Source organism: Heloderma suspectum, chromosome 2, assembly GCF_057233095.1.
Source record: "Heloderma suspectum isolate Gila_16-S chromosome 2, 16-S_ref, whole genome shotgun sequence".
Lineage (NCBI taxonomy): Eukaryota > Metazoa > Chordata > Lepidosauria > Squamata > Helodermatidae > Heloderma > Heloderma suspectum.
The window spans coordinates 13,173,759-13,194,445 of NC_139459.1; the positions used below are offsets into that span (position 1 = coordinate 13,173,759).

Here is a 20,687-nt window from a genome sequence, read left to right on the forward strand (position 1 = left end):
CAACAAGTGCAAGTTGATCACGCTGCTGGAGGAAAAAGTAAGTGGACTGGAGCGGCGACTGTCGACCCACCGGGGAATAAGAGAACATGAAGAGTTCTTGGACAGAATGGGGGAACTATAGCAGCAAAGGGCAGACCAGAAGCTTGAAGAGCAACAGCAAGATGAGGCAGTGGGAAATGCTGAGGTGAAGAAAAATGGAATAGAGGATACTCCTTGGAAAAGGGTGACAGGAGAAGAAGAACTAGACGCCACTCTGCACCAGTGGAAGCAGTGGAGCTGTGGAACCGATTCCAGGTACTTGCGGATGAGACTGGAGGACAGCCTGCAGAGGAAGAATCACAGGGGAACCTGCATGCGAGTGAGCAAGAGGTCAGTCAAACAGAGGCGATGAAACCCAGGCCTACAAGAAGAAGAAGAGAAGAGTGGTAGTAGTGGGAGACTCCTTGCTGCGTGGGATCGAGACCCAAGTATGTTGTGAAGACCCATGGACTCGCCAGGTATGTTGTCTCCCGGGAGGACAGATTAGAGACGTGACTGAAAGGTTGCCTGCACTCATAAAGCCCACTGACAGGTATCCCTTTCTTCTCATCCATGTGAGAACAAATGATACCGCCAAGCGGAGCTACGAAGAGATCACGTCAGACTTTGAAGCTTTGGGAAGGAAACTCAAGAACCTTGGGGCCCAGATAGTTTTCTCATCCATCCTTCCAGTAGTTAGAAGAGGGATAGAAAGGGAACGAAAAATACTCCGGGTGAATGACTGGCTACGAAGGTGGTGCCGGCACGAGAGATATGGATTCTGGGACCACGGGCTATACTTCCTGGAAGATGGGCTGTTGGCTAGGGATGGGTTGCACCTCACAAAGGATGGGAAGAATGTGTTTGGCCACAGCATGAAGAACTTCATCAGGAGGGCTTTAAACTGAATCCTACGGGGAAGGGAGATGTATTGTTGGGGGTAACAATGGACATAGGCGCATGCACTGCAATGGAGAGAATAGCTCTGATAGTGCCCAATAATAGTCTTCAGACACATGTAGGAAGAAAGCCAGACTATGAAGCACATGGTCTTCGATGTCTATATACTAATGCCCAGAGTATGGGAAACAAACAGAACAAACTTGAACTCTTAATACAAGAGGGAAATTATGACCTGATAGGTATAACTGAGACTTGGTGGGATGACTCTCATGACTGGAATACAGCAATTGAAGGATATAACTTGTTCAAAAAGAACAGGAGGAACAGAAAGGGAGGTGGGGTTGCACTGTATGTGAAAAATACATATCTCTGCACAGAAATACTGGAGGAGGAGCTTGGTAGCCCCATCGAGAGCATCTGGGTTGAAATAAATGGAGCAAAGAATAAAAGGAACTTGGTGGTCGGAGTCTACTACCGGCCACCCAATCAAGGAGAAGACAAGGATGAAACTTTTGAAAAGCAAATAGCCAATGTTTTAAGGAAGCATGATGTAGTAGTAATGGGGGACTTCAATTTCCCCGATATTTGTTGGGAGACAAATTCTGCAAAACATGGCCCCTCCAGGAAATTCCTGACTTGTGTGGCGGATCACTTCCTCCTACAAAAAGTAGAGGAAGGAACTAGAGGATCGGCTATCCTTGACTTGATCCTAACCAACAGAGATGACCTAGTGGATAAAGTTGCAGTTACAGGAACTCTGGGGGAAAGCGACCATGTTGTACTTGAGTTCTTGGTTCTAAGGGAAGCAAAAGCCGAGTGTAGTCAAACGCATACCCTGGATTTTAGGAAAGCTGATTTTCATAAACTCAGAACAATGATCAGTAAGGTCCCATGGCAAGCGATGCTAGCGAGAAAAGGAGTCCAAGATGGGTGGGAGCTTTTAAAAAAGGAAATTCTCAAGGCACAATCACAAGCAATTCCAACAAGAAGAAAAGGTGGAAGACAACAGAAGAAGCCAATGTGGCTTCACAAAAAGCTTAGGGATGACCTGAAAACAAAAAAGGACACATATAGGAAGTGGAAAGAAGGCCAAGTAACAAAGGAAGAGTACAGGCAGATAGCACAGAATTGCAGGGATGGCGTCAGGAAGGCTAAAGCTGAGAATGAGCTGAGGTTAGCAAGGGATGTTAAAAACAACAAAAAAGCTTTCTTCAGCTACGTGCATAGTAAAAGGCAGAGGAAACAAATGGTGGTTCAGCTATTAAATAAGGATGGCAAAACGATAACAGATGACAAAGAAAAGGCAGAGGTGCTCAATTCCTACTCTGGGTCAGTCTTCTCCCAAAAGAGGGTCTATGACCCCCCTGGCAAAGGCGAAGTACAGGCTGAAGGGGCAGGATTGCAACTTGAGATCGACAGGCATATGGTCAAGGAACACCTCATTACTTTGAATGAGTTCAAATCTCTAGGGCCAGATGAACTGCATCCTAGAGTCATAAAGGAACTGGCAGAAGAACTCTCAGAACCGCTGTCTATTCTCTTTGAGAAATCATGGAGGATGGGTGAAGTGCCAGATGACTGGAGGAGGGCTAACGTTGTCCCTATCTTCAAAAAGGGTAAAAAGGAGGAACCTGGGAACTAGAGACCAGTCAGTCTGACATCAATCCCTGGGAAAATTCTGGAGCAGATCATAAAGCAATCCATCTGGAAGCACCTTGACAACAATGCCGTGATTACTCGAAGCCAACATGGATTTGTCAAAAACAAGTCCTGCCAGACAAATCTGATCTCATTTTTTGATCAAGTAACCTCCCTTGTAGACCGTGGGAATGCTGTAGACATCATATACCTCGACTTCAGCAAAGCTTTCGACAAAGTGCCCCATGATCTCCTGATGAGCAAACTAGCTCAAAGTGGGCTAGATGAAACAACGATCCGGTGAATCCACAGTTGGCTACAGAATCGGACTCAAAGAGTGCTTATCAATGGGACCTTCTCAAACTGGGGAGAGGTAACGAGTGGGGTACCTCAGGGCTCAGTCCTAGGCCCAGTGCTCTTCAACATTTTTATGAATGACTTGGAGGAGGAGGTGCAGGGAATGCTGATCAAATTTGCAGATGACACAAAATTGGGCGGGATAGCTAATACTATGGAAGACAGAAACAAAATTCAAAGTGATCTGGATAGACTGGAGCGCTGGGCAGAAAACAACAGAATGACATTTAATAGGGACAAATGCCAAGTTCTGCACCTAGGAAAAAGAAACCAAAGGCACAGTTACAAGATGGGGGATACGTGGCTCAACCACACGACAAGCGAGAAGGATCTTGGAATTGTTGTCGATCACAAGCTGAATATGAGCCAACAATGTGATGTGGCTGCAAAAAAGGCAAATGCTATTTTGGGCTGCATTCATAGAAGCATCGCTTCCAAATCCCGGGAAGTACTAGTTCCCCTCTACTCAGCACTGGTTAGGCCTCATCTGGAGTACTGTGTCCAGTTCTGGGCACCACACTTGAAGAAGGATACAGACAAACTGTAGAGGGTTCAGAGGAGGGCAACAAAGATGATCAGGGGACTGGAAACAAAGCCCTATGAAGAGAGACTGAAAGAACTGGACATGTTTAGCCTTGAGAAGAGAAGACTGAGGGGAGATATGATAGCACTCTTCAAGTACTTGAAAGGTTGTCACAGAGAAGAAGGCCAGGATCTCTTCTTGATCATCCCAGAGTGGAGGACACGGAATAATGGGCTCAAGTTACAGGAAGCCAGATTCCGTCTGAACATCAGGAAAAACTTCCTGACTGTAAGAGCAATACGACAATGGAACCAATTCCCTGGGGAGGTGGTGGGCTCTCCCACACTGGAGACCTTCAAGACGAGGCTGGACAGCCATTTGTCAGGGATGCTCTGACTTGGATTCCTGCATTGAGCAGGGGGTTGGACTCGATGGCCTTGTAGGCCCCTTCCAACCCTACTATTCTATGATTCTAAGGTGTTGTAGGTCTTCATAGAACCGATCAACCTCAGCTTCTTTGGCCTCAGTGGTTGGGGCATAGACTTGAATTACTGTGATGTTGAATGGTTTGCCTTGGATTCGTACTGAGATAAGTCTGTTGTTTTTGAGATTGTACCCCAGTACTGCTTTTCCCACCCTTTTATTGACTATTAGTGCTACTCCATTTCTTCTAAGAGATTCTTGCCCAGAGTAGTAGATATCTCTGATCAGGTATGGAGTAACTAATATGTATTATGTGATCCTGAGTATGCATCTTTGCTTAAGAAAGTAAGAAGAGGCTTAATGGGTCAGACCGAGGACCACTTAGTTGAGAATTAAAGTCCAAAGTGGCCCACCAGAAACTAGTGAGTGGTTTACGGCTAGACCATAGTCTGTCTTCCACCCACTCCTGCACTACAGTTCTTGACAAACTTTCCGAAAGTCTAAGACTTTTCATAGGAAGCTGCCTTATAATACCTGATCAAACTACTTGTCCATCTAGCTTTGGGTTGTTGAACCTCAAACCTGCAGGCCAGGTTTGGCCTGCCTGGAGTCCTTATCTGCCCCTCTGGGGTTCTCCAGAGGGCCACACCCCTTCTGCTGGGTCCACCCCCTTACCCTCGACTGCCAATCATTTGTTGGTTTCCCAGCTTTTGAACACTTTCCCCCCATTCTAAAAGGTTGAAATTCCTTTCTTAAGGCTTTGTTACTGGGAGTATGAACTTTAAGGTAAAATGTGCTGGTATTTGGGGGGACTGCTCCTTTTGGCTTCATCCCCACCCACCACTGGAACGAGGCCCCCGAGACCTTCTCAAAAGTTGAATTCAGCCCTCAGACTGAAAGAGGCTAAACACCTCTGATCTATCCTGGTATTTTCTACTCTGACTGGCAGTGAATCTCCCGTCACCTAGTGCTACCTGGTCCTTCTAGACAGAAATACCAGGCATTGAACCTGGGCCTTGTGCATCCAAAGCATGAGCTCTGCCATACACCCTTTTGCTTTGGGATAGCCTCTGCTGGCTAGGGAAAGAGTTCACCGCCTACCGGGTGGCATTTTAATATTTGTCAAGCTCTGTATCTCTCATTTCATCTGGTTACTGCTTGTATACCTTCTTAGAACACCACCAGCTGGACTGAGCATTCAGGAGGGCACGGGTTACATTTCCAAATAGGGCTGAGATAAATTAGAAACAAAAGTGAACTCTCAAGGCACAATATCGGTGGCCCTGTGGTGAGCTAATGAAGAGCCAAAGGGTGGACGATGCGTTCTTTGAAGTTGTTTGTCAAATTTGTAACAGCTCCCCAGGAGAACGCAGTTCCTTGACGATTTGTGTGACCTTGCTAAGCACAGATAGGTGGCAACTGAGTGCATATGCACCCCCTAACTTCTTCAGAGGAAGCCAAATAAAAATATTGAAACTATTGACTGCCCCTGAAGGCAGTAAGCAGCACTTTGGTCTTTGACCTTTGAAGCAGCCTAGGGTAGTCAATAAAATCTGGCTGTTAGATGCTTGGGTCTGCCACTGCTTTTGAGTTGGGAGTAGTTTAACCTTGAACCAAGATCCAAGTAACCACGGCAACAGGAAGTAGGCCTGAATCAGGGATCCATAAATCAAGGGTCCCTAATGCAAACACTGTGTGCAGGTAGAGATTTTGAGAGGATAAGTGGTTTGTGAGGGATTACCTTTGAAAAATGGATGGCTGCCCCTTGCTATGGTGAAGTGCAGTTTCACAGAAGCCTGGGTTAAAGTGGGAGGGGGGGATTGGGGGTTGCATGTGTGTTTTTATCAATAGAGGTCAAGAGGTTACAGCTGCTAGTTTTCATAGAGCTTTTTATACAGGATCTTCAGCTTAATTATCAACAGATGTTGAATCCAGGAGGTGGTTAGCATTATTATATTCTAAACATACAAGCTCTTTCTCTGTCTCTCTCTCTCTCTCTAACACACATCCACACAAACATATGTACACATGCTAAAATTGCTTCCATCTTTGAAATGTTGGCATGAATCTAATTTGCTGCACATGTTTACTGTGTTTGACACCATCTCATTTGGTTTGTGCATTCTGCTTTGCTGTCTGAAATCTGCGCAGGAAAACTGCTCATCTCAGATCTCCAGATATGGTACCTCAGGCTCTGCAGGGCAAAACATGATGCAAACATATAGGGGAATACTTACAGGCATCCTAGAGCAGTGGTCTTCACCTTTCTGTACCCAGGACCTACTGTATATTTAACTCCAGTGTTTGACATGGGGACCATTTTTTATTTTCTTAATGCTTTCACCATCTCCCGTTCTCCTGCTCGCTGGCTTTTGCAGCCTAGTGAGGACTTTAACCCCAGCTGCTAAGGTGCAACTGCCAGATGGCTGCCATTTTAGATCTCCCCACCTCCAATCTGCAGGAAAGAATCAAAGAGAACAAACAGAAAAATGTTGGCTGTGATGTGACCTAGAGATACACACTTGAATCTCCTAACAGGGAGAGGCGGCCCCTCAGATACTTACCTTTCAGTTGGGATTGCCAACTAGCCAGTCTCTGAACAGTAAAACCATGTTCAGTCAGGTAAGAATTGTGTGTGGTCTGAAAAGCCAGTGCATTTCAATTGTGTCGGGGCCAAATCAAGTGTAACGGCAGAAAAACCGCCCATTAATTGGGAGTCTGTCCAAATTGTATATGAAATAGGACATAAGCTTAAGGAGTGCTGAACCCTGCCCACAGTTTTCTCTGCCCACTGTCTGTCCACAACATCACTTTGAATGATCTTTCCTTGAATGGCGAGGTTCTGCCTGAGCTTCTCCCTTGACAGTGCAGGTTCTGCAACTTGCCTGGGGTGGGGGGAATACAGTATTTTTAAAACCAAAAGATGGGCTCTTGCTTTCATTTACACTGCTGCGGGACCTTGCATATCTGTTTTGGCTGGTTGAGCAAGAATAGGAGAGGGTCAGGGAAGTTTAGCTGATAAAGTGTGGTACCAGAAAAGGCTGGTTTCAAATTCCTGCTCAGCCAGGAAGCACACTGGGTAACCATGGGCCAGTCACAATATCTCAGACCAACTTCATAACTGTTGTTGTGCGAATAACATAGAATAACTCCAATGTAGACCACCCTGACTCTCTTGGAGAAAGAGTGGCATACAAAAAGGAGGAGGCAGAGAAAAACAGTAATAAAAATTTGAGAAATCAGGTGCAAAACCCATGCAAGCAAGCGTTGAATGTGTAGTATGGGAGTAACCATCAATTGCCTTACTGATGTAGTGGGAAGTTGTGCATTGGGCTGTTAATGTGAGGAGGGTCCTGCTTTAGGGTGAGTGGTTGGACCATAATGATATTCCCATCTGTTCTCATCCTTGTGATTGTGTGATAGATACAAAAGTGCATGAGGCACATGGAAACACAACACCAAATAGAGATGTGATTATAATCTTTCCTTATATTGTTTTAAAAATAGATTTGTGAGGCAATAATGTGTTGGCTGGGAATCAATGTTTATGTTATGTCCTGAGGCAAAATGACTGAAACCCAATAAAAAAAAATTCATAATCCTCACTAGTATCAAAACTGCATTATTAGAAACACATTTACAAGCGGGGAATGCCGGGATGCTGGCTTTCCTTTGAAACACAGCAGAGCATTTATTGTACATTTCTGATCAACCCCCGCCCACCCAGTAATTGCTATGTTGTTGTTTGTTCTCCAGGAATTACCAGTTCCCACCTAAAAGCAGACCAGACTTCTCTTCATAATAAACACGAGGGATCTGCTTCATCTGTGATGACTCGTCGGAAACCAGCTGCTCTTGATGGTATTGCGATGTCCTCAACCCCAGTATTATCTCTCTTACCTTCAGCAGCAGCAGAAGCAGGTAATTGTGTTCTAAGTAGCTGTCATATACCTTGATAAATTAAAGCACCTTGCTGGAGGCATCTACTGCTCTGTGTCCATAGGAAGGTTCTATGTGGCATTGTTTTCCACCACCATCACCCTCCACCAGTATATGGTCTTCATAGGGTGGAGAGTAAGGATGCACCAGAATTCCCTGATACAGCACACACTACCCCTCACTGTCAGTGCACAACAGGGTCAGGGAAAGCAGGCATGGTCCAAACAGGTGGGTATTAGATTCCAATGTAGGTAGAGTTACAAGGCACAGTTAGAAGATGGGGGATACTTGGCTGAACAATACTACGAGTGAGAAGGATCTTGGAATTGTTGTAGATCACAAGCTGAATACGAGCCAACAATGTGATGTGGCTGCAGAAAAGGCAAATGCTATTTTGGGCTGCATTAATAGTAGTATAGCTTCCAAATCATGTGAAGTACTAGTTCCCCTCTGCTCAGCACTGGTTAGGCCTCATCTTGAGTACTGTGTCCAGTTCTGGGCACCACACTTTAAGAAGGATGCAGATAAAATGAAGAGGGTTCAGAGGAGGGCAACAAAGATGATCAGGGGACTGGAAACAAAGCCCTATGAAAAGAGACTGAAGGAACTGGGCATGTTTAGCCTTGAGAAGCGAAGACTGAGGGAAGATATGATAGCGCTCTTCCAGTACTTGAAAGGTTATCCCAGAGAGGAAGGCCAGGATCTCTTCTCGATCATCCCAGAGTGCAGGACACAGTATAATGGGCTCAAGTTACAGGAAGCTAGGTTCTGGCTGAACATCAGGAAAAACTCCTTGACTATTAAAGCAATTAGGAGTGCACGAAAGCCACTTACCTGGTCTTGCAGCTTGCTTCGCGGTGGGGGGGAGGCGCTTCGCTGCTCCCCCCGAAGTTCAGGCCGGGGAGGGGAGGCTTCCCGCCTCGCCCGGCCGAAATTCAGGACGGGGAGGAGGCACCTCGCCTCGCCCGGCCACGAAATAAAAAGTTAAAAAAAAAAAACACGCCCCCGTGATAGGCTACGTGACGATTAACGTAGCCTATCACGGCTAGATCTGCAAAGTCAGCCGTGATAGGCTACGTTAATCGTCACGTAGCCTATCACGGGTGACTTTGCAAATCTAGCCGTGATGGGCTACGTTAATTGTCACGTAGCCTATCACGGGGGCATTTTTGTTTTTTTTACTTTTATTGGAATGGCGGCGGCGGCAGCCGGTCGAAAGACCGGCTGCCACCTCTGCCCCTGTCGAAGACCTGACGAACCGCCACCGGGACCCGCCGCCGGGAGGGACATTCGGGAAAGGTAAGTCCCATCCCGGGGGGGTGCGGAGGGCGGGGGGGCGGAGAATTTCTCCCCGAAACTACTTCGGGGGGCCGAACACGTTGGCACTCGGCCCCCCGAAGTTTCGGGGAGAAATTCTCCCCCATCCCTAAGCATTACGACAATGGAACCAGTTACCTAGGTGGTGGGCTCTCTCACACTGGAGGCATTCAATTTGTGGCTGGACAGCCACCTGTCAGAGATGCTTTGACTTGGATACCTGCATTGAGCAGGGGTTGGACCGGATGGTCTTTTGGCCCCTTCCAACCCTACTGTTCTATGATTCTAAATGAAGATCCAACAGGCCAGAGGCAGAAGACATAATCATGGATGGGTGACTTCAGTTAAATAAATAATAAAATAAAATAAATGCATGTTCTAGTCATGACAAAAAGTTAACATTGCTAGATACCCTGATGACTGTGCCCTAGAACTGATGTTCATGGAACCAACCAGACGGCCATCTAAAGTTCATGGAACCAACCAGAGGGACATCTAAAAGCAGACCAGACTCAGGAACCAACCTGAGACTTAATCCTAAGTGGTGCCCAGATTCTACTATGAGATGTAAATGTTGCTGAACCAATCAGAAACAGTGACCGGGGTGCTACCAATTTGATTTATATGTAAGGGGGAATTTGCCAAGGAAGTCCAGCACAGTCACATTTGACTTCAAAAGAGGAAGATTCTCAAAAATCAGGATTGGTAAAAAGGAAGTTGAAAGGGAAAATCAAGAGAAAGCCACCCACACACCCTTAAAGTGAATAGAATTTGCCATACCTGTCCCTCAAAGTCCCTGAAAAACCCAAACACACTTTTGTAGGGGACAAATGGGCCCACAAGAGGAAGGGATATTTGGTGCCACATTAGATTTTACCATATTCTATAATTGAAATTGATAAATGGCATGGTGACCATTTTGTTTTGCAGTGTCACAGGATCTAAAAACAACTCAGGGTTTAATTGTCTTAATCCCCTTCACCTCCTTCCCCCTTATTAGTATGTAATTAATTTAAGCAATGACTGGAGTCTTCATATACCATTGCCTGTGCGTGATTGAATTGCATGACTAGAAAGTACCCCATGCATATTCATGGAGAAGGAGGATACGGGGGTAGATTCCCACAGCATCATGGAGTTCCACTCTAAAGGGTCTCCCAAACATGGGAGAAGGGACTTCTGCTGTGAAGGAATGTTGAAGAGCTTCCCTGCACAACTAGTGAAGAGCTTCCCTGCACAACTACTGTTTTGGATCCCAGCCATTGGATAATATTAAGATAAGTTTATAAATCTTTGGACTCTTATAAGTCGGGGTGGGCAGAATGTAGATTGGGATCTACTGGTTCATCTCTGGGTGGTTTGCAATAGATCTCCAAGGGTTTCCAACGTTAATGAGAGCAAGGAGATAAAACCACAGGAGCAAGTAAAACAACAACAACAAACCTCTGTCATAACTGGCCATGTGCTAATTGCTCATCTCTCAGCTTCAGTGTTCTTCACCTGTAAAATAGGAGTATTAATTGGCTGCTTTTGAGCAGGACTTCATTCTGCCCTGCTGGCCAGTTTTAGAGTGATATGTTAGAATTCCTGATCTATGGTCATTCACATGTACATTTGTATATATCCCAGTGTATGGTACATGGTGTGCAGTGCATGTGCGTGCACACACACACACACACACCCCGCAGCCACCTTTTTGGGTCTCTCTGTGAGCAGTAGACCTCAGCATTCTAGTAAGAAACAAAATGGATTCTGCAAGCCTGAATTTTCATAGAATAGAATCATAGAATAGTAGGGTTGGAAGGGGCCTACAAACCATCGAGTCCAACCCCCTGCTCAATGCAGGAATCCAAGTCAAAGCATCACTGACAGATGGCTGTCCAGCCTTGTCTTGAATGCCTCCAGTGTGGGAGAGCCCACCACTTCCCTAGGTCATGGGTTCCACTGTCATATTGCTCTAACAGTCAGGAAGTTTCTCCTGATGTTCAGCCAGAATCTGGCTTCCTGTAATTTGAGCCCATTATTCCCTGTCTCTGGGATGATCGAGAAAAGATCCTGGCCTTCCTCTCTGTGACAGCCTTTCAAGTACTTGAAGAGCACTACCTCTCCCCAGTTTGAGAAGATCCCATTGATAAGCACTCTTTGAGTGTGATTCTGTAGCCAACTGTGGATCCACCGAATCATTGTTTCATCTAGCCCACTTTGAGCTAGTTTGCTCATCAAGATATCATGGGGCACTTTGGTGAAAGCTTTGCTGAAGTCGAGGTATATGATGACCACAGCATTCCCACAGTCCACAAGGGAGGTGACCTGATCCAAAAATGAGATCAGATTCGTCTGGCAGGATTTGTTCTTGACAAATCCATGTTGGCTTCGAGTAATCACTGCATTGTTTTCAAGGTGCTTACAGATGGATTGCTTTATCATCTGCTTCAGAATTTTCCCAGGGACTGATGTCAGACTGACTGGTCTCTAGTTGCCAGGTTCCTCCTTTTTACCCTTTTTGAAGATAGGGACAACATTAGCCCTCCTCCAGTCATCTGGCACTCTCAAAGATAATAGACAGTGGTTCTGAGAGTTCTTCTGCCAGTTCCTTTATGACTCTAGGATGAAGTTCATCTGGCCCTGGAGATTTGAACTCATTCAAAGGAATTAGGTGTTCCTTGACCATATGCCTATCGATCTCAAGCTGCAATCCTGCTCCTTCAGCCTGTACTTCGCCTTTGCCAGGGGGGTCATAAACCCTCTTTTGGGAGAAGACTGAGCCAAAGTAGGAATTGAGCACCTCCGCCTTTTCTTTGTCATAATTTCCCACCTGTATTAAGAGTTCAAGTTCGTTCTGTTTGTTTCCCATACTCTGGGCATTAGTATATAGACATCGAAGACCATGTGCTTCATGTTATGGCTTTCTTCCTACATGTTTGTGAAGACTATTATTGGGCGCTATTAGAGCTGTTCTCTCTGTTGCGGTGCATGAGCCTTCGTCCATTGTTACCTCCAACTTTGCGTCCCCACCCCTGTTGTAAGCCACAGAGAACAATATTTGGCAAAGTGTGGTATACTTTATTTGGAGCACAATCCAATAGGATTGCCACCCTATAGATGGAGGGTTCCAAGATCGGAGCCCTCCACCCATCCAAAGACCTGCAGGCAGAGCAGGTGGAACCACGGAGGCAAAAAGACAACCTGTTACACCTTAAAAACATTTTTAGCTCGCTTACCTTGCTGTGGGTGGGAACAGGTGACAGAGGATTCTAGACCTCCCTTCCCTGCCCATCATCTCAACCCCCTTTCCTCCCTCCCTGCTCCTCTTCCAAGGTTACAATCCCCACTTGGATCTCCCCACCACCACCACCACCAACGTTGTAGTGGTGTCTAGGACCTTGGGAGGGGTGGAAATCTGCACCAACTTATGTTCCCTGGGTTGGCCTCCCAGGGACCATAGGATTGCTCTGTTAATTACTTTTTAAAACAAAAAAGGGGTGGAAAGAAGCTTTGGCTATTGGTGGTATAGAAATTTAATTAATTAATTAATTAATTGAGGAACCTGTTTTACATGACAGGCAGTATTAAAATATTGTTCAATATAAATAAATAAAAACTGTAAAAAACACTTTAGAGAAAGCAAGATGATTAGTGCTGCAAGAATTCATACCTTCTAAGAAGATTATGCTCAGTGACATTAGGAAATGAAAACAGTATCTCATTGCTGGAATCTTACTAATTTTATTTCATTACTTCATTAGTTTCATTAATATAACTAAGAATATATTAACAACAAACTTATAAGGCATATTATACAAATGGCTATTCTTCTATGATTGTCTTTATAATAAATAATTCTGCGATAGTTTCAGTTATTCTATTTTGTATGCAGTTTCCCATCTTCCCACCATTATTCATAATCTGCAGCCACAGCAAATCTTTACATTGGCCAACATTAATCATATCTCAACAGTTATTTTGCAGGCCAGTGTGACAATTTCAGTTGATTCTGAACTTAATCATTGTTGTTTCTTCTCTGCTGCAGCCAGCTCACCACTCAAAAAACGATTCAAGCGCTGTGAAATTGAAGCAATCCAGTGTGAGGTGCGCAAGATGTGCAACTATACCAAGATTCTCTCCACAAAGAAGAACTTGGATCACGTGAACAAAATCCTGAAAGCCAAGCGGCTGCAGAGACAATCAAAGACGGGCAATAACTTTGTCAAGAAGAGGCGAGGGCGTCCCCGGAAGCAGCCTCTCTCTTTTGATGAAGACTCCAGAGACCAAATGCCAGTTTTGGAAAAATGTGTTGACCTGCCTTGCAAACGAGGTCAAAGATTCACGTTGAATCCTTTAATATTGGAACAAGCAGCCAATCAAGATACAATTGCCGCCACCATCGAGGCTGTAATACATATGGCCCGAGAGACATCCCAGCTGCCCCCTCCACCACCGCCTCCCTTACGGACACCGAGAGTTGGAAAAAGAAAAAACAAATCACAGCAACATCCAGAGGAAGAGGAGGATGAAGTGAAGGTGAAAAGGCACCGGAAAACTAGAGGGAGTGAAAGCGAAACCCTTCCCTAGTAACAAGCATGGCCAATCTAAGGACAGTGCTGGATGGTTCACACTCTGGGACCAATGGACCAGAGTGCTCTGTTGGGCAGGTCTGCTCAACACCTTCTACAGCATCAGACTTGCTGTGTATTTCAGTAGCACATCAGCCATTAAGAATTCAGATAGGAATGACCAGTAATAATAATAATTACAATAATGACAAATCTTTGGCATTAGCCGTTGGGTTGATAATGGTGGAGGGGGTGCAGAGGGAGATCTTCAAACCTAATGAATCCATCTATTTTGCAGAGTTTCAGTTAACAAAAGCCAGCGTTTGTGTGTGTGTGTGTGTGTGTGTCTCAGAAAGGAAGGGGGTTCACTCAAAGTCACTAGAGCTTCACCCATGGAAGGACTGACCATAGGATTGTCAGCAGCTTTCGTAATGGAGGCATCTGCTCTTTTTCAACAGATGCATTGCAAGGAGAAATTCACCAGCAGCAACTTTTCCAGTCACTGCTGTTACAGGAAAGGAAAAATTGCACTTATCAGATTTCTCCCTACCATGCACCCATTAAGGAACAAGAGCCCCTGCCAGGAACAAACCTGGCAATCCTCGGAGCAGAAATTACTTTCACTCTTTAAAAAAACTAGTGTAAATTCCTCAACTGTGCTCTTGGTTTTATTCTGCTATGAAAATATTTCTATTTTATTTTATCAAGTTTGAGTTTGTATTTAAAAAAACAACAACAACAACTTGGGGGCAATGTGAATCCCAAGAGACCCGAATCACTAACTCTGAATCTCACAGTTTTCCCCCCTCCTCAATAATTTGCCCAATGCAAATAAATAAGTGGTGACTGATGTAGGGAAGATGAGTGGAACCCTGCTCTACAGAGCTAGCTTAATCTCTGATTGCCATCTTAGAATATAACGGAATAGTTTAGTACTTCAGATAAAAGCGAAACCCAACTTTTCACTAACAAGGTCTTCCCATTAATTAATTTGGTGTTCGCACTGGTGATGGAAGCAAGGATTCACCGATGGCCTGGCTTATTTGGGGAGTGGAAGTGAGGTTTGGAATGTATCAGCGAAGAACAGTGGGAATGTAGGGGTGATATTACTCTAAAGAAGCAAGGAATCCAGAAAGGATCCAAGTCTATGAAATATTTGCTGCCCAAGGCAAGTCAGTGGGAAACTTAGGGACAAATGATTTTTCAAGTTTTTGTCCCAAGTGCTGTAGCAATGCCTTGACTTGTTTGTTTTTAATAATAGAAACAGTAACAGTCAGTTAAAAAAAGAATTCATACAGAAAGTAAAAGCAGCGGAAGAAATATGTCATTTCTTAACAGGCCTGTCCTAAATTAAAATGAAAGAGGAATAAGTGTTCTTATCTAAAATAATAATAATAATCTAGATGTTCAAAGGGTATCACCACTGCAGTTGTACTAATGCCACTTTGGACATATTCTTTTTTTCCAAGTTGTGGTTGCCTTAATAAACTGAAAAATAATTTTGGGGTTTTTTTTCTTTTGTACATAATGTAATTATAAAAAAGAAGGGAAAAATCAGTCTGCATGGACACAACTGTGTGTGACAAATTGTCTCTTTAAATTGTCAGTTCCAATCATCCAGTTCAAATTCAAAATGTACTTTTATCCACCAAGATTTTTTTAAAAGCTTGGATATCTATCTAACTCTTAAGCAATTTTCCTTAATCAAATCCAGGAATTATAAGCATTATTTTGCTATAACCGTTCAGGTCAAACACAAACATTTTAAAGAAAGTATTATTTCATTGCAGCAATAATACTTCCTTTTTAAAAAGAACAAAAGAAAAGACAGTTGTTGAAATTTAAAACAGGTACATGACAGATTCCTTTCCCCTATTAATTTCATCAAGGTAGAGAGATCTTAGCATGGCATAACTTATGCTTTGTGCTCAGACTGAAGAAACAAGAAATACGTGGTTCAGTAATACACAAGCTAATTGTTGAGTCTGGTTTCAGAATAAAATGCATATGTTAGAGATACTTGGAATAATCTGCAGAACATTTTTAAACAAAAAAACAACTAACTTTCCCCTGCCCCCATAACCATGTGAATCTTCCCTGTGACTTATTTGCAACTTGCTGTTCCCCTGTTACACACTCCTAGGTGAATATCAGTCACTACACAGTCAGGGCCTGTCTCCTCTGAAGTATCAGGAAACCAAAGGCTTCACACACATGTGATGCAGTGCTCCACACGCACTGGAGAACATGAGGCAGGCCACCTACATGTGGCATTCTCCTGTGCTTGGTCTGAATGCTGTTGGTATACCAGAAACATTTAGGAAGCCAAGCACCCTGGCGTACACATTCATAGAATCATAGAGTTGGAAGGGGCCATTTATGCCATTGAGTCCAACCCTCATTTTAAACTATCCCTGACAGATAGTTGTCCAGTTTCTGCTTGAATACCCCCAACAACAGAGAGCCCACCACCTCCCTAGGCGTTCCATTGTCTGACTGCTGTGACCATTAGGATTTTTTTCCTGAAGTTCAGCCGAAATCTGCCTTCCTGTAACTCAAGCCCATTATGTTGTGCCCCACAGCCTTGGATGACAGAGAACAGATTGAGTCCTCTTCTGTGTGACAACCCTTTAGGTACTTGAAAAGCGCTATCACATCTCCCCACCATCACCCCTCAGTCTTCTCCCTCAAAATGAATGTGGGGTGTCTAGAATCCTCATTTGCCAAGTTGCACTGGTAGACTTCTGTCCGTTTCCATGTTTCTAAGGCCCATTTCAAACTTTATCTTTGTGCTGTGGGAGCTGCTTTAGTGTGATCTGATCTCGCACTGCTCTAGTAACCCTTGAAAACAGAAACCATGTGGGTCAAAAGCCCATGGTTACCTCCTACTCTACTTCACACCAGACCTTCTGTCCATCAAAGGCTTTGCAACCCCTCATTTCCTTTCCAGCTCTCAACAGTCTTTGCCTTAATGGCTTTTCATTCATTTTGAATGGCTTTGTGTGTTGTGAGAATGGGAGCACAAGTCTGTCTCTTGCCCTCTGCATTTGGAGAACCCGGTGTATCCTGCCACTTGTTGATGCATGCATCCAGACCACAGTAGACAGTTAAGGTGTCCCTCGCTCATGTTGTGTGCTTGTCATGTGGCAAGCCTGAACAAATTGTGACCAACCAAGCCGAATGCAGCCTATCAGCCATGTGCTTAACAACCAGCATCACCCCTGCTTTTGCAGTCCCCACAGACAGCAAAACTAGTTTATCAAGCCCCTGCTGATCAGGGCCACCATACCCTACATGGCCGGTAGATGCTGTTGAACTTGATGGGTCACAAATTGCGCATACCTGTTTTATAGCAAGGGACTGGTCTCATTCCATTGAGCAGCTTTCAGCTCAAGGATTCTTTGATCCTGACATTGCAAAGGCACATACATTTCTGAATGCAAATATTAATTCTCAAATAGGAATATGTTAGCAACCCTGAATGATTTGACATTGAGGAGCACTTGAGATATAGGTGAGTATTTTCTTCTGAATCTGATCACCACCACAGAGCTTTTTCAGGCCAGATTTTGTCCAATCAGCATCATTCTTGTGGATGAGTTACTACTAGCACCTTGGTGTGTGTGTGTGTGTATGGGGGGTACACACCCACACGCACGCACACACACAAGTCTTATGCCTCTGAGTAGCTGTCATGGCAGTGATATCGCATTTTGGTGACTTTGGTACTTATCAACAAATTGCTACATTGTCGCAGTGGCCAGATACTTTCTGCTGCCACTTTGTCATTGTGGACCACTTCATATATTATTTTTTCTTGACATATACCTGTAAAACATTTTACATTCACATGTAGAAATGCAAACAAGTATATTGCAGAAACGGGTGGGGGAGAGACAGGATCAGCCGCTGGTTCACGCTAGTTGTACAGAAGGTGGAACCTGCCACTGCAGATCATGTAAAGCCATCCTACCATGTTTACTCTGCACTGTTCTTCTACTAGGAGAGTTATCTACCTGAGACAGGGCACTACAGATCTATCCTCCCCATGCCAGCAACGCAAAAGATGGGTGTTAGCTCATAAAATAACACTTAACCCTGCAATTCTGGGCACACATACCTGGGGGTAAGCCCCACTGAACACAGTGGGACTTACTTCTGTGTAGGATTGGACTGAAAAGGTCTGATATTACCTTTGAGCCCATTCTCACTGGAGAGCCATTTTATAAGGCATAGGTTATTGCGAACAACATCTTTAAATAGTTCAACCTAGTATCGCCATTTAACAACTGAGCTGCAAAACCCTCACCATAAATGTTAAGTGCCATCATTTACATTTCATTCAAACAACATAGGAGAGAGAGAGAGAGTTTTGCATCTCAAGACATGGCTGACCATACTGAAGCCATCGGCTTTGAGCCATAACCCCAAAATTCCACAGCCAACCACACAAGAGAGCCTTCCAGGGGATCACTTTTCCACAAGAGCTTGCAAACGAAACATACAAAGAATGCAAAATAATGCTGTGGTCCACATTTGGCTGTTTGGCCAATGGCCAGCACGTGCAGTAATAGATTTGGGCTCAGAAGGCAAGATTAGGAAGCGCAGTTCATACAAAAGCAAGACAATAGTGTTAGATGGCAGCACAAATTCATGTTTTGCACATCACATACCCTATCAGTATAATAAAAGGCCACAGACAAAATAATAATACAAAAGAATGTACTACATGCAGATATCTGTTAAGGATGGTTAATTTTAGGGTTCGAGGCTATACAATGCTACACAACATTTGAGTAATAAGCTTTTTAAAAATGAAAACAAAAAAAATTCATCCCACCCTCCATCTCCTTGAAGATTTAGTTGAGGCAATATTTAAATACCCAAACAAATTAATTAGGACCAAACATATTTATAACACACCCACACACAGGTATCTGGCCCCAATCCACTTCTGCATCCAAAGGAACATCCAGCCAGTTTAAGACACGTGGATGAACATTGTGACAGGGATGCGGATAAACCTTTCAGATGTGTGCATGGAAGTTTCTTCTGTGAGCAGATCTCCCCTCACTGGATCTGGGTGATTGTGTTCCTAGAATGTATCGATGTACCAATGCCATGTTTACAAATTATACCGTCCTTCTATATTAACATTTCAAGGACCTACTTACTTTGTTTCTTTTGGGGAGGGAGGGGACCGAGTAAGACCCCACAGAAATCAATCTCAATGAAAAGGCTGGTTGACTATACAAATTGAAAATCTGAAACATTGAACCTTCAATGTCAGTAATGTGACTGAAGATGAAAGTGTAATCTTGCTCGAAGAGCAATGCAGTTCATTTATGCTGCTTCTGTTTTTGGCCATTGATGATGAATATCATGCTAAAGATGCTCAGAAATCCATCCCCTCTGCCCCCCCCCATAAATTTGGGTGGAGCCAGAATATCATCTAATTTTTAAAGCTCTGTATTCTGGTAAGCACATACTCTACTTTCTGTTTTCCATTGGGACCACTGTCCAGCTTGAGGTCTAGTTCTAACATACAGATTGAGTGATATTTTCAGCTTAGACACGTCACCCACCCAAAAATTTAAGGTGTGACTATTACTGATTTACACACCAATCCTAAATATTTGCACTTGCATATGTGCTGGCAGCAGAGGCATAACATTTATTGCTTGAAACTCTGGTGTCCCTGCTGGCTTTCCTTCATTCAAACTGTTAAATTGTGAGCACAGCAAGTTTTAGGTTTGGGGTTGTTAATCAGAAGTACATTTCACCCGAGGAAATGTATTGGAGATCTTCATAAAATGTGTGCCTACTTAGTAAAAAATGGGATGCCATTTAGAAACCTGTCCCCCACCCCCTTCAGATGGAGAAAAAAAATAAAGGAAAGGTGATGCCAATTTTGTCAGCATGGGAAAAAATGGTACAAGCCCATGTTGACTGGTTTGTTTATTTTTTTTAATGCTGTTTCTTAAATAATAATACTAAATGCACACACAGTGTTAAATATGTATATAATGTATTTCAAAAATTTAAAAAAAATCCTACAAAAATGAACGGGGCACAAGATTGTTCTATAAGTCGTGCTGGCTACTTTTTAGTTTGTACTCATAAGTGGTTTTTAAAAGCCTTTTTTAACGTGTAATTTGCATGTTCTACTTTGATTGTATGTAAACATATTTTAGAGCAAAAAATGTATTTGTATTTTATTGAATATAGAGGCAAGACAAAAAAAACTTGTACATTTGTTTGAAACGTTCTTTTTGTAACGGTTTTTATTCATGAAGCATTTTTGTACATTTAAAAAAAATGGATACGGACTTGCTGTTATTTGAAGGTTAGGTACATCTGGCATGCTGAAATGTCATGCTTTTTCATGATTTTAGATGTTGGTTTTTAAACATTTTTTTCTAAAAGGAAGCTCCAGTCTTTTCGCTACCAAATCAGGTTAGCACAGTATAGAGCACTTAACTATTAAAAAAAAAAATACCAGAAAAAAAGGGGGAAAAAAGTTAATCCTATTCATATGTTATTCATTGTGTGAAATTAAAGGAATTCAAATCAGTCTACCACGAGTTGTGAATTCTTTTGTCTTATTTTCCATCTGGTTCACATCACTGAGGAGTTTAATAGCTCTGGGGATACAAATGCATGGACTCACCAGTTCTCTTTTGTGGTCATGGATAAATCTGGTGTGTAGTTCTTTTTTGTTGTTCTTTTTTATGGTCCTGAAAAATGAAATATTTTTTTAAAAGCTAGTCTAAGCCGCCACCTCCAAGAGCAGTGGCAAAACCCAAGGCTGGAAAAGCTGGAGATGGTTATTCAGAAAGGAAGTGTCTCCCCTTCTCCATTATTATTCATTTTGACTATTTATTTGCAACATTTTTACTCCACTCTTCAGCCGAAAAGGCTCCCAGAGCGGCTCCTGCAAGTTCAATAAAAAGAAGATCGCTCCTGCCCGCAGGTTTACAATCTAAAAGACACAACACAAAAGCAAAAAGGGATGG

The 20,687-nt window shown here is 43.5% G+C and overlaps 1 protein-coding gene across 1 annotated transcript in view; it reads left to right on the plus strand.

Annotated features, from left to right (window-relative positions):
* SETBP1 (SET binding protein 1) overlaps positions 1-15,479 on the plus strand; it is a 356,127-nt gene extending 340,648 nt beyond the window's left edge. Inside the window, exons 4-5 of the mRNA XM_084832845.1 lie at positions 7,619-7,783; positions 13,149-15,479. Of these exons, the coding sequence (XP_084688971.1) occupies positions 7,619-7,783; positions 13,149-13,690 (707 nt within the window). The 3' untranslated portion in view covers positions 13,691-15,479. The remainder of the gene's footprint in view (positions 1-7,618; positions 7,784-13,148) is intronic.
* Positions 15,480-20,687: the final 5,208 nt, after the last annotated feature.